This window comes from Pseudophryne corroboree, chromosome 7 (assembly GCF_028390025.1).
Source record: "Pseudophryne corroboree isolate aPseCor3 chromosome 7, aPseCor3.hap2, whole genome shotgun sequence".
Taxonomy (NCBI): Eukaryota; Metazoa; Chordata; class Amphibia; order Anura; family Myobatrachidae; genus Pseudophryne; species Pseudophryne corroboree.
In genome coordinates, this window is record NC_086450.1 from 88,484,327 (window position 1) to 88,499,233 (window position 14,907).

Sequence of the window (14,907 nt, forward strand, 5' to 3'; positions counted from 1 at the left end):
TTTTTTGAATCTCCGTACGTCCAAATGTATAGAAATGAGAAAAAAACAGAAAAAGGTCTCAGTTCCTAATGTACAATAGATAACCAGTAAATGTTGATATTTCAAGGAGGTCCTATTCCTCTCCCCATATGGGTGGTGATCACTTCGTGAGGAACAATTCTATGGGTTCACCTTCGTGATAAATGCTGAGTATATGCTTACAATATTCTTACATAAAGCTTATTAGTGATATACTCATCAAGGTTTCTTTTTATACTATTTTTTCCATTCCATCACCAATATCAAATGATACACAAGGGATGCTCACATGTATGCATACAAACATCATCCTTCATGTAATATACTCATATACTCAGTATTTATCACAAAGGTGAACCCATAGAATTGTTCCTCACGAAGTGTTCACCACCCATACAGGGAGAGGAATAGAACCTCCTTGAAAATATCAACATTTGCTGGTTATCTATTGTACATTAAGAACTGAGACCTTTTTATGTTTTTTTTCTCTTTTCTATACATTTGGATGTACAGAGATTAAAAAAATACATCGTTATGCTTTACTATGTTGTTTCAACTTTTAGAATGTAGAGAAAACTAATCCATTTGGGATTCACAATCAACACTTCCCTTCAACTTTAATGCTGGCCTCACACAATGTAATCAATTTCTTCAGCCTGAACACTGGCTGAGCAATTATGATAAACAATGTTACCAATAACTTTATGTTAATGGCAACTAAGTACATCAACCAACCTAGTTTTTCACCTTACTAGGTTGGTTGATGAAATTTAGCATAATAATTATTTTTAGCCAAACTCTACCAAATTTGCCATGTATATTCATGAAAAACAATGTAAAAATAGTATCCAAATATGATTGGTTTAGACAATGACTGTATCAGCATCTGTGCTGTCATTGGTTTAGACAGTGACTGTATCAGCATCTGTGCTGTCATTGGTTTAGACAGTGACTGTATCAGCATCTGTGCTGTCATTGGTTTAGACAGTGACTGTATCAGCATCTGTGCTGTCATTGGTTTAGACAGTGACTGTATCAGCATCTGTGCTGTCATTGGTTTAGACAGTGACTGTATCAGCATCTGTGCTGTCATTGGTTTAGACAGTGACTGTATCAGCATCTGTGCTGTCATTGGTTTAGACAGTGACTGTATCAGCATCTGTGCTGTCACTAGCGGACAGGTCATACTAAACCCCTTGTGAGTCAGTAATGCCCTCCACTTTCCATGTCTTTGGCCAAATGAGCACAGATGTAGCCAGTGTGGCTAGCTTAGAGTCTCCAATCATGACTGGTTAGCAACTACGAATGTGTTACAACAAATCTGATTCCATTGTTCTCTTCAAAACCAAATACATGGAATGCTGGCCATACACTTGTACGATGCCCTGCGACGCGACATCGCGGGGCATCGCACCAGCAGTTCAGGTGCGATGAAATCACACCTGAACTGCCAAAGTGATTACCATGCGATCATGCGATAGATCACATGGTAATCACGTGATGGGCACGTCACCGCCAAGTGGGAGCGGCCTCCAGCCGCTCCCGGCGGGTGCCCATTGCAGATCGCAGTGCTATATATCTCATGTGGGTTTGAAACCACATGCGATCGCACTGCGATGCTACAAATATTAAGTGCAGCACATAATATCTTGAGACGCGATATTCGACCAGCGTGCCCGCGCATCGCGTCTCAAGGTACTAAAATGTGCATACAATCCTTCGATTTCTCTCACAGATGTGGTCGAAATTGAAGGTTAGCACCGATTATCTCATAAGTGTATGGGCACCATTCCCATGAATTTGTCAAACTATTTACAAAATTGATTTGCTAATTTTTCCAAAAGGAAACTCGTGTCCAATACAGACAATGAAATAAGCCATGTAGTGGACCGGAACACCCATGATACTAGAGAATGTGATCTTACTGAGGTATAAACTTACATACCCTCCAACTGTACCTTTTTTGGCTACTACAGTTCCATTTTTTTAATGCTCTGTACCGGCCAAAAAGGGCCTTGTAATAATTTTCAGCTTCTCCCTTGTCCTATTGACTACTGTCTCTGAGGAAAGTCGTATACCTGACCACTTACCTGATATGACAAGTCACATTATGTTGCACCTGGACACCAAACACTAGGTAAAAATGAGGTAATATGGGATACATTTCAATATAGTATCACTTGTTCTGTTTTTTATGTATTTGTCCCTAAACTAAAATTGTATAGGGAGTGCAACCTAATGTGTGCCCTTCCAGAGATGAGGAGACCATGGCCCTCATTCCGAGTTGATCGGTCGCAAGGCGAATTTAGCAGAGTTACACACGCTAAGCCGCCGCCTACTGGGAGTGAATCTTAGCTTCTTAAAATTGCGACCGACGTACGCGCAATATTGCGATTACAAACGAGTTAGCAGTTTCAGAGTAGCTCCAGACTTACTCTGCCTGTGCGATCATTTCAGTGCTTGTCGTTCCTGGTTGACGTCACAAACACACCCAGCGTTCGCCCAGGCACTCCCACCGTTTCTCCGGCCACTCCTGCGTTTTTTCCGGAAACGGTAGCGTTTTCAGCCACACGCCCCTGAAACGCCGTGTTTCCGCCCAGTAACACCCATTTCCTGTCAATCACATTACGATCGCCGGAGCGAAGAAAAAGCCGTGAGTAAAAATACTTTCTTCATAGTAAAGTTACTTGGCGCAGTCGCAGTGCGAACTTTGCGCATGCGTACTAAGCGGATTTTCACTGCGATGCGATGAAAAAGAACGAGCGAACAACTCGGAATGAGGGCCCATGTCCTAAAATATAACAGATTTTAATTCAAGTAAAATGTTGTTTTTGTATAAAATCTAAATTTCTCTTACAGAGAAACATTCACAAATATTTATATCATAATAAGGGTTTTGTTTCCAAACCCATCTATACATAAGTACTCTCTCCCTAACCGGGTGTAGCGTGAATAGACTACAAGGATGCAGTAGTAGAACATGATTGTATAATAGCACTTCAGACAGACACAATGGTGATCATTATATTGTATGATTTGGAGGAGATATTATGGTTTAGTGAAACTTACCTGTTTGCTACTTGGCCATGTAAGCAGACACTCAATGCTGGTTTATAAATATTAATATATCCTTAGTAGAAAATACATAAAAAAAATATCCAGGCAGCACAACCTGGCTAGTATACATTTGGACTTGACGATCAGACATTTCATGTACCACGTTTCCACAATAACTGTGGATCTTCATCAAGATTCCAATATTTTTCTTGATGTATGATTTAAGGTGTAATATATAACCATTAGTTTAATTGTTGGGAACACTTTTACTTACCTGGGTGAGGCTCCCTAATAAATTTACGACGTTTTTTTAATTTATGATCCGACTACAAAGCATTTTTGCTGTTCACATTTCATTCCCCTCATCCCACAGACCGGCAGAGCTACTTGAATTCTCTAAATTTCTTCAACCTCATGTATATAATTCCCTAGAATGCTTCCCAGCCTTGTGCAGTAAATCAGCTCAGATTATCTTGGAGCAGTGCAGCAATTCCATGCCTCACCATAAAGGTTCAGAGCTGGATTAGCTAAATCATCCCTAATGCCTAACTACTGCTGTGCAAATTATCTGTTATTATTTACACCTATCCCCCCTGCAAGCTTGCATCCATGCTCTCAATTGTTTGTTCTTTAATTATTTTTTTTTTTTTAATTGCAGCCCACCCTGCTTTCTGAATGCTGATCTCCTATCGCCCTGCTTCTCCTTTGGGTTAATTTGTCTATAGAACATTGTAAATCACCTAATATGAAATATTTTAACGCAAATAAAGTCTGCGAATATTTTTTTCATCTGCTGTACATTATCTTGCGTTTAATTCCTCCAAAACCCATCATTTTCATTCTTGAATATATTCAAGACAAACTACAATACAGAATTGTATTTCAAATAGACTGGATCTCAGCAATAAGCTTCATATAGTATAGTATAGTATAGTATAGTATAGTATAGTATAGTATAGTATAGTATAAGTTTATTACAAAATTCAGCAAATTTCAAATCAAATTTTGCATCGTCTCCAATGTCAGTTGCGATGCAGGAGGGTTACTGGCCAGCAGCGGGACAGGGAAGGTCTTCCAAGGACTAATGGTAAGGACAGGCTCACATCCTACCCTGGAACAATCGCTTCTGCCACTCTCCAGTCCCTAGGCTTTATCGCGATATATGTTGCTATAAAGCCAGATATTCCACCCATCCCTTTACTTATTATAAAGAGGATGAAAATACCAGAATCTATAAAAAGGATGTAAATACCAGAATCATGTGCAGTACATATATATGTATGTGAATGTAAATACAGTCTGTGTATTGCTGCTGAAATGGCAAATCTGAAACTGAATGCTCTTGGCGCAATGTTGAAGAGTTTAGTGCGATTTGGGAAGGGATAGGCTTCTACTTCTTATTCTCTGCCATGAAATACCCATCTGATCAAATAGTGTAACTATGGATTCCAACAGGGCCTCTGCTAGCAGGAACATAAAAGAATCCCTTACACAAGCATTTCATAAAATACCGGCCAGGGCTGAGCTTTCTCTATTGAATCCGGATTGTTACAGCCATCTGTGCCACGTTATGGAACAAGCACGCAAATCACGGGGCAATTGCTTAAAATACTCTAATTGTTGTTGTTTTTTAATTTCTAATTCTACCATATTTCTGACTTTCTGCCCAATGATTCTAGGATATAAAAACCTGCAGCCTCTCCTTTGCTCCACAAAGCCTCTGAGGGAAGATGCAAGCATGGCTTCTGTGTATCCATTTATCACTGTTTAGTAAGTAAGGGTTAATCCAACAATCGTGAATGATAATCCCAAGGTTTTTGCCGAGCGATTTAGTAAAATAAATCAATGTTTTCTTTCTCTTTTCCTAACCCAGTTTGCATTGATGTGATTCTCGTTGAAAGGCACTTAAAGGCCTAAGCATCCAAAGCGCAGGATGGTGTTTGGACATTAAATACTAGTGCAATAGGTTTAGATGTATATCTTTAGTAAACTCTTACTACTAAAATACTGGCCAGCTGTGAGCTGTAGCCGGGCCCTGTAATCGGTGGAAGCCTCAAAAAAAGGTTACCTTTAGTAGTAGGATGTAATCAGAACAAACGTTGGTCACATCTTATGTATGCCTATAATGGGTGATTAATTGGTTTTGCGACAAAGTGGGTCTTTAAAAATGTTTTGTTTACTGCCCTAATCTGTATGTATGGATTAGGGGGCACATTTGTGGTCGGGATAGTATGGTTAATCAGTTGGCTGGGAGGGAGGGAGGGCTAGCACCCCACACACTGCATTGTCTGCCCTTGTAGTGTGTAGGATGCTGTTGTACAGTACATGGAGAGATGCTGTGATGAGGTAAGGGAGTAAGAACAGAGGTTTTCACATACTGTAGCTGTAATCAGCAGCAGGCCCCCACTTGTGTAACCATTTCGCTGCTGCAAGGGCAAGGGATAGGAAGCTGGCCCCTCCGGCAGGGAAAGGAGGTTTAATTAACTGCAAAAATCAGGACACAATGCTGCATTCTCTGTGGCACATGTGTTGCCCGCATACGCTTAACCTATTTTATCTCGTCGAATTTAAATTTCTAGGTTTTTAATGTATCTTTTCTTGCAGATCCACACAGGAAGCATCCATTTGAGTGACCCCGCTATTTCTAGCCGTCTAATGGTGTGTGTTGCTGATGCTATAGTTCCCACTGAGATACAGTTGTGCTATATTGGATAAATGACATCTGTAATACAATTCAAATAGCTTATGCTGTAGTTGAGACTAGACTGCCCTTCGGAGTATAATGGCGTAATCGTAATATAAAATATAGGCACACGGCTGGGACAAATATAATACATGTGTCCTCCATCGGCCTTTATCTATGTGTGAGAGATGCACGAATTAGATGGATAGGGAACAGCGACAGTATTTTATTTATTGTGACTTTAGCATTACCAGACTCCTGCAATCCTTCTTAGTGTAACACATTACCTCAAATTACTTGTGTGTGTAATATCTGTTTCACTTTAAAGCAAAAGGCGACCAGAAATGAGATGCCTCATACCTCTAATTATAGCATCAACCATTATCATGAATATACCGGGTCATTTATTTGTCCATATAACATAAAGGTTCGCCTCTAACAGTCTACATAAAAACCTGGAGGGCCCATGGACTATCTATCTATCTATCTATCTATCTATCTATCTATCTATCTATCTATCTATCTATCTATCGTGTGTGTGTGTGTGTGTGTGTGTGTGTGTGTGTGTGTGTGTGTGTGTGTCTGTCTGTCTGTCTGTCTGTCTGTCTGTCTGTCTATCTATCTATCTATCTATCTATCTATCTATCTATCTATCTATCTATAGTCATGTTACCATTATGTCCCCGTCACCACTGAACAATTTCCTCGTATGCAATACATATAATAATAAAACATAATTCACAAGTCAGAGTTGTAAATTCATTTTATTGGGACAATTTAATTCTTTGCAAATGTACAGTGTATAATCTCTGCTCTCCCTGCAGCCTGGACTTCATAAAACAATAAACAGCTCGTTTGGTGGGTTCATTTTTACGTTGATTTTCGAGTGGCCGCGGTCTGTGTTCTCTTCCTTCTAGAACATTAGGGGTCAAATATCCACTCGACGGGAATTTGATCTCTTTTCACGGCTAGGAGTAGGAGTTATGTTAGTTTTCCAAACAAACAGGAATGCGTAGGACGGGGATTGCTTTGAGTACAAAATAATGAATCTTAACTGTGGGACGCTCATTTATCTCAATCTCCAATATTTGCAACACATTGTAAGTAATTGTCCCCACAGATATGCCAAAGTCCATAAATAAAATAAATCATTTCAATATTATTATCATTATTATTAGTTTTTATCAGCCCTACATAATACTGTGAGCCATACCCTGTAAACGAAATTTCATTGTTTGAAAAAGCCCTTTCAAATAATATATTTTTTTATGTTAAGTCCGAAAACGTAGGGCTATTTTTTTATTTATTTTTTTACATCGTGATTGTCATTTTTTTCTTGTTTTTTTTTCATTTGTTTTTTTTATTCTAAAATTGTTACATTTTGAATTCCAAATGTACATCTAATATACAAATTGTCATTAAAGAATTACAATGATAGCCACACAAACTATGAACCAAGCAGAAATCGTGAAGAGGTGTTATTGCCAACACGTAAAAATGTAAAAAGACTCCTCACAGTTTTAAAAAAATATTCGGAATGATCTATTGTGCGCTAGATAACTAGCATGGTATCTCAATGTGCATCGTAATAAAAAAAAAAAGTTCATATTATGCAGCTTGTGTTGGGCAATCTGAAACATAATGCAGTCACCTCCTAGTTAATGGGACTACTGAAACAAATACACTACAATTCAGATATATTTTATTCTAAATACTGCTGGAATGGTACTGGACAATTAAAAAATAATAACTTTTCGAAATGTCAAATGCCCATTGTGATATACTACATTTTATAATTCATTGATTTACAAGTTGCTGTCTTGTTTTACCCTTACATGAACTACAAATACCAGCCACAGTCACTACTGCTGAGGACTAATCTCTCATCTATTTCAGACCATAATATACAAGGGTGGAAATGTAGCCACAATGGACCTAAATCATTCTTCCAAGTTTAGGTAAAATTCACATATTCACATAAATACATTAAGACGAGGATAAATAATTAATGGTACAAAAAAAAAGTTATGTTGCGCTTGAAATAATAAATACATGTTACTTTGTTGAATGTAATTCCAACATCACTAAATAGTTCATAAATAAACATTTCTGGAATAATTTTCTATGCAAGTCACTTCCCCCTTCATAGCCATTTGGTTAACAATAACAACCAAATAAAATAAAAATAATAAAAAAAAAAAACCTCTGGCATGACATTCTCTAATGCTAAATTCTAGTAGACTTACCTTCAAGTACATCATTTATAGTATTTTTTTTGTGCCTTGCTTCGCAGTTTATTGCACTGTCATGCTTTAAATACTTCTAGAACTTCTTTTCATTGACTTTTACGAGTTGCAGAAAGAAACAGGAATTCCTAATGGTGAAACATTCCTTTAAACTGTTGGCACTCAGAATTAACAATCTCTTTCAGAAAAAAGTGAGGTAATTAAAAGGACATGTTAGACTCATCTCTCTCTCTCTCTCTCTCTCTCTCTCTCTCTCTCTCTCTCTCTCTTTCTCTCTCTTCATCATCCCACGTGTAGTTACAAATGTGTTAGTTTGGGAGCTTCTTGCATCCTTCCCTGAGTCGTGTGATGAGAAGTCAGGTCTGTGTATGTGGGATGTGGGTCACAAGGTCCATGGTGATGGTTGCCTGGAATCTGTGCCGCGCAGCTGTAGTCCACACTGGCAGATGACGGGTGAGAGAGATGACCGACATTAAACATAGGACCAGAGGCTGGCATGGAATCAACGAAGTTCCCTCCAACATAAACAGGGCTGCCCTGCAAATTGGGATTGGCAAAGCCGCTGTTGCTCTGCATGGTGTGATGGTCATACTCAGCACCAGGGTACCTTTTCTGCTGGGGTAGGCAGCTGCTGAGAGGGGCTGTGTAAGCAGCCAGGCCGTACATGTTTTGCTGCGATTTGGCAAATGATGTTGGCGACGGAGCATCATAGCTAAGACTATTAACAGTCGGTAGTTGACTTGAATATCCTACGTGGTTGGAGCCAGTCAGTGGGGGGCTGCGATCTGGGGACTGGCCTGCTGGGGAGTGCATGATCCCTTTAGCTTTCTGGTCCTTCTTGTACTTCATTCTGCGGTTCTGGAACCAGATCTTGATCTGGCGCTCGGTGAGGTTCAGCAGGTTGGCCATTTCCACTCTGCGTGGACGGCAGAGATAGCGGTTGAAGTGGAACTCCTTCTCCAGTTCCACCAGTTGCGCGCTGGTGTACGCGGTGCGCACCCTCTTGGACGCGGGGCCGGTCGGGCTCTTCTCCTCGCAGTTCTCTCCTGGGTTAGGAATCAGAACACACACACATTAATCCCTGAAGGATAGGGCAGCCAACACAGAGCAACAGGACCACTGAGTTTCAATAAATAAATACACAAAACTTTCTTTTGTTTGTACTACAGTAATGCAATATTGGTGTTTCTGTGTTTTGTAGACCATTATCTGTAAATAATAGTGTAATGATAAAATGTGTGTAGGTACCTCTCTCTCTCCCTCTCTCTCTCACACACACACACACACACACACACACACACACACACACACACACACACACAGACAGACACACACACACACACACACACACACACACACACACACACTTACTTTATTTTATTCCCAGTACAATGTGTCTGCATATTCATGCCTAATAAACGTGTATATATGAAGCTTCTCAATTGATTTTATTGACAAACTGACCAGGGATGTTTGTTTGTTTGTTTGTTTGTTTGTTTGTTTGTTTGTTTTATATAAAAAAAATATTCTCCATATGCAGACCATATGGTTTCACAAGGGGTGATGTTCTAGGAGCCATTATGATTGGGAGTACTTGGGTTATACATTTTTCGAAAAGCAAACTTATATTCAGATTGGAATGCGGCAAATGAGATAGGACCCTGGAAATCTGAACACAAATTGTGCTGAATTAATTCTAGAATGTGCCAGCTGAGGGCACAATTATAAAAGCTGTTTGAATTCTTATTTAATGTTATGCGTCTTCTTCACCGCCCCTTACACTCTCCCCCTGTGCCCTCACTGTCCATTTTCCGCAAATATTCAACCCTATCCTGTGACAATGCCTTTATATCCCTCCACCACCAACCACACTGACACCATCGCACAGGCCCTGCCTATTCCTGATATTACTGGTGGACTTACTCCAGTCCTAAATGAAATGAAGCTTGTAGTTGTGTGGAGAGTCATTGGCCTTTTCATTAGTAGGTTCCCTTACCCCTCTATTGAATCTTCGAGGTGTCTAATCCCATTATAGGTTATTTAGGATTGCACAGTATACTACTATATATGTGGCCTATGCATTACGTTCTTCAAGTGGAAATCATTACGATACACCCAAACACAGGGGTCTATATAGTAAGCCTTGGAGAGAGATAAAGTGGAGAGAGTTAAAGTACCACGCAATCAGCTCCTACCTGTCAATTTTCAAACATAGACAGTAACATGGCAGTTAGGAGCTGATTGCCTGGTACTTTGGGGAAGATGTACTAAGCAATGAAAAGAGTGTAGAAGTGAGCCAGTGAAAAAGTTGCCCATGGCAACCAATCAGCATTGAAGTAACCACTTGCATACTATAAAATTATACAGAGCAGCTGATTGGTTGCCATGGACAACTTCCCCACTGGCTCACTACTCCACTCTTTTCACTATGTAGTACATCTCCCTTTATCTCTCTCCACTTTCTTTTTCTCAGAGGCTTAGTACATTTCCCCAGTGATTTTTTTTTCTGTTCAGGTGGTTCAAATAAAAGTACAACGTTCAAAGACTCCATATTGACTCCATGTCCATTGCAATAAATTAAAGCACTGTCATAATGTCAAATGGACAATTCCAATGTTAGAACTTTGTTCTAGGCAAAACAAATATATTTTTAGTTTCTGCACTGGTGGGGACGCTTTCATGACGCTATGGTGAACGTGTGGAGCAGAAACCAAGGCAGTCTACATGAATCTACAAAGGTATATACCTGGAGGGGTACTGCCATTTTTTTGCTTTGCATTTTGCCTTGATTCCTTCATCCAAGGAAATATCTGCTTACTCATTGTAGGTTGGGAGGAATTAGATGAATTGGAGGATTTGCTCTTTTTCTGTGTTGAGGTATTTCCATGGCTGGGCGAGGAAGGGGGTAGAGATGGCGCCTGGTGAGGCTGGTCATTCATATTGGCAGTCTGGCTGGCATTCTGATTAGATGTCCTCATGCAGCTGCCACTAATGTCACTGGTCTTATGGTTTGGGGGTCTGATGGCAGATGGTTGGATAGAACAGGCAGAGCTTGGATATTCATTCTCTAGAGTAGATTGGGGGTAAGGCTGATGACTGGAGTTATAACTGTAGGATTCAGGCTTGGTATAGGTGTAACCACCAAAAAGTCCAGAGTTTTCATAGTAAGCTGTTTTCTGCATGTTGCTTTCTCTCAGTGATAGGGACTTTGTACCCTTATCAATGAGCATTGACCTCTTCTGACAAATCTTCTTAATCCAACCCCTATGGATGGAAAACAAATGAATAATAGCACTAGGAATTACAGTATATATCACAATACCTTGCCACAGATAAAATGTATTCATAGCAATTGATTTAGATCTATAGCCCGGAGAGGGGTGGTCTTCAGTTTGCCTACTACACCCTCCAGAGAGGAATAATGGTGTAACCAGAGATGCCATCATTATGTTAGTCTTATTGTACGGGCCTTATTGTACCATTCAGCTTCTTATCACTCTGTAGTTTGATACCCACCCTCCATGAACCGTTTTATTTGTGGCTGGAGTCTGGAAGGCAAACCTGGAATTGTTAAATATGTGCCCATTACACTGGCTCAAATGGCTTCGCTTAGGATGGAGAGTGGCGTTTCTCTATCTTTCAGCATCAGTTAAATCCCCTCTCCCAAGTGTGCTCATCCCCCAGTCAGATATTTGTTCTGTAATATTTGTAAGCACCCAGACTTGACATGCCATGAAATTTGGATAAAGATTAACTTGCCCCTCCACCCTCCGGACTGTGCGAGCTATGTATGACTTGATGGATTGAACTACATTCAGATCTTGGAAAACAGTTGCAGAGAAAAAGGTCTATGTCCATTGTAAGATGGGCCTTGTAACACCCCCCAGTTAAAATATAACTACTTCTATTCAACATTTTTCTTTTTGATCTGTTTGGTGGGAAAACGCTATGTCAGCTTTTGTGAAATGTAATTATATGATGCCTTTTATAAGAGATTTCAGCCAAACTGCATGTGTTGTGCATTTTCACTGCAAGGTATAGCGTGCATTTTGTGACATTAATTGTTTAAATAGTAGCACCATTGCCAATACGCAGAAGATTTATTATCTTGTCCGTATTAGCATAACGATTGAAGAAAAATGGAAAGCAATTATACAAACAGTATAGTTTAATCAAATCAAGCTGTAAAATATAATGCTAGTTACACTTTACATTATTAGTATGTGGCATCTAGATGAGATGAAGAGTAGCTGCGCTTTTATTTAGTGTCTGTTTAAATACACTAAGCCAAATTTTGCACGTGGGACTTGTTTTTTTCTGTTCCTTGTTGACATCAGAACACAATGTATTCTCTATTCGCTATTTTATTTAATATCGCATCTGATCTACTATATATTGGACAACACACAATATTTGTAATATTCTGGTTATGTTCCATGGGTAAAGCCTGTTTACAATAATGAGTCAATGTAAACATTAAGGTTTGACATGTATTGCAATATAGGGAGATAATATGAATCCACCATTCATTGTAAACTCCATCATCTATCCATCCACTGCGGTGAGATATTATGAGATAAATGAAACTGATCTTCATTACTGAATGGTATAAATGGATTGTATTAGAAATAGTGCTTGAACACACTATCAGATAAACACAGCTTTCCGCTGCATTGTGTTCAGCGCCATACTCTGCAAACAAGGTATGGATCATACCATGGATTCTACATAGTACCATGCTTGGTAACAGACCGGCAAAAGCCTATTCTATTTCACAACGATCCAACTCATACTGAACTCTGCTTGAACCTATAAATAAGGAGCAACGCGTAATAAATCACTGGGACAATGGGAAAGGGTAATTGTGCTTCTTCTTTTGCACTACTGCAAAATTCATTTTAAAACAACAGTCTGATTATAATATATATGTTACCAAAACATCACCATATCAGTGTAATCTGCTGAATCATTTGGTCAACCTACATCAAAATACTGGTTAAATGCAAAATGCCAATTTCACACAGAAGGCTCATTCAGACGTAGGGCATCTCTCGCTCCTGTTAAATTAGCCACAGTGCCTCGAAGCACTCTAGGTGGAGAATATAAAATACTCCCTTTTTATTTATTCCATATTCAAAGAGGTCCCCGCTTCGTCCCCCCTTTGTCATGCAGTCCACCGTTTGCAAGTTACATTGGTAATTCAATTCAGCTTTCTACAGACCGAAGGAGCGTTTTAAGATTTCAGTTTCAGATCAATACCTAACATGTTAAATACAGAAATAGAAGCACAGGGTTTTGATTATTAAACAGGCTGAGTCCACACAGAGCATATCAATGTACCTGTCATTGTGGTTTTAGAGAGAAATTTATGACTGCTAGTGCTACAGCAGTAAACGCTTCACTAAGGGGGGGAGAAAAAAAAAACATCCCGAGAAGTTTCAAAAATGTAAAACAGGCCAAGCGTAGGAGGAAGAGCAGAATAGAATCCCCTACTCCGCACATTTTTCCCTTTTCAATGCCTGTTGAGCAGAATTATAAAAGGTGGCCTGAGTAGTGTGTTCCTAGGACTTTCATCCCCTAGCAGGACACGGAGAAACTTCTGCAACCTCCTTTGGATTTGACAATAATAAATACAAACGGATACAAGTATGGAGAAACACGGATTATAATTATGGCATGAAGGAAGCAGTAATTATCTTCAGCCTCTTGGAACAAAGTAAATTGGAATGTTTACAATTTTAGGATACTCCATCTATAGTGGAAGATATTACTAATTTCCACCGCAGATTATTTTGGATCTTCCTTGGAGTTTTTATTTTCAGAAACGTGCTACAAAAGTGAATAATCTGAGTTCATGTGTACAACATATGTATATAGATATTAATTGCTCTTTGCGCACATTAAAAATGAGGTCATAGCGGGGTAAGGGGATTTTGCTGCAGAATAACCCTTGTAACCTGGTTTTATTCCTATTGTCTATTTATAATGGTACTGTATTTGGGTTAAAAGAATGTTGTTTGCTAAATGTTAGTTTGTCTGGATGTGTTATTGGGTGGTGTCAGTGGAAACAGTATGTCCACTCTTGGTCTACCCATTCTAGAGTATGCTGAGGAGGGTGACCTGGCCCCAATTGTGGTGCAAAATGTACGTGTTTAGAAAAGGTCTTACCGTAGGGTCCGTTGTGCTCACGTTTTGAATCTGATCTTCTTCAGGTAACGCCCTCCCCTAATCCTCCCAATCGCACACGAGCTGCAATTAAAATGAGTGTGAATTAGTGATTTCACTTTCATCAGTTCATATATATATATATATATATATATATATATATATATATATATATATGTATGTACATATACATAAATGTAGCATATGCAAATGAACACTATAACAAATAAAAGCACCTCGTGTATATAATGTTGAAATCATATTTGTACAAGCCGTATGTATTCTGCGGTACTATCTGGACGATATACAATATCTATAGTCAAGCAGCAAAAACAGCAGCATAACAGTAAAGAGCATAATTGCTAAACAAATAACGTGTTGATTGTTTTATGTCTGATTATTCACAAATCCTGTAGCACACGTGTCACAGTTAATATAGGTGGAAGCGGATATTATCCTGTAATTTAGAAGGCAATAAATAAATCCACATTCTAGGAAATGTATCCTTCCATAACATTGTTGAAATGTGTTGACTAAGCTTTAAGAAACACTATGGGATCCCAAACAAAGACAAGCTAGGCCACATAAGAGACAAATCTCGCTACCATAAGCCATTCCAATGACCTTTGGCTTGTATAGTAATAACTCACCACTTAATGAACAACCAACTGAACAGCCTCTAGTAGCTCCTAGCAGCATAGCACTAACAACTTTCCTCCAAATCCTCATTATCACAGC

At 39.2% G+C, this 14,907-nt stretch overlaps 1 protein-coding gene across 1 annotated transcript; it reads right to left on the reverse strand.

Moving 5' to 3' along the window:
* Window positions 1-6,533: 6,533 nt before the first annotated feature.
* Window positions 6,534-14,253, reverse strand: HOXD3 (homeobox D3). Its single transcript, XM_063932279.1, has 3 exons — window positions 14,173-14,253; window positions 10,751-11,268; window positions 6,534-9,050 (listed from the first exon to the last, which is right to left on the reverse strand). The coding sequence occupies exons 2-3, from the start codon at window positions 11,232-11,234 to the stop codon at window positions 8,302-8,304; spliced, it is 1,233 nt and encodes a 410-aa protein (XP_063788349.1). The 5' UTR covers window positions 11,235-11,268; window positions 14,173-14,253; the 3' UTR covers window positions 6,534-8,301.
* Between the last annotated feature and the right edge of the window lie 654 nt (window positions 14,254-14,907).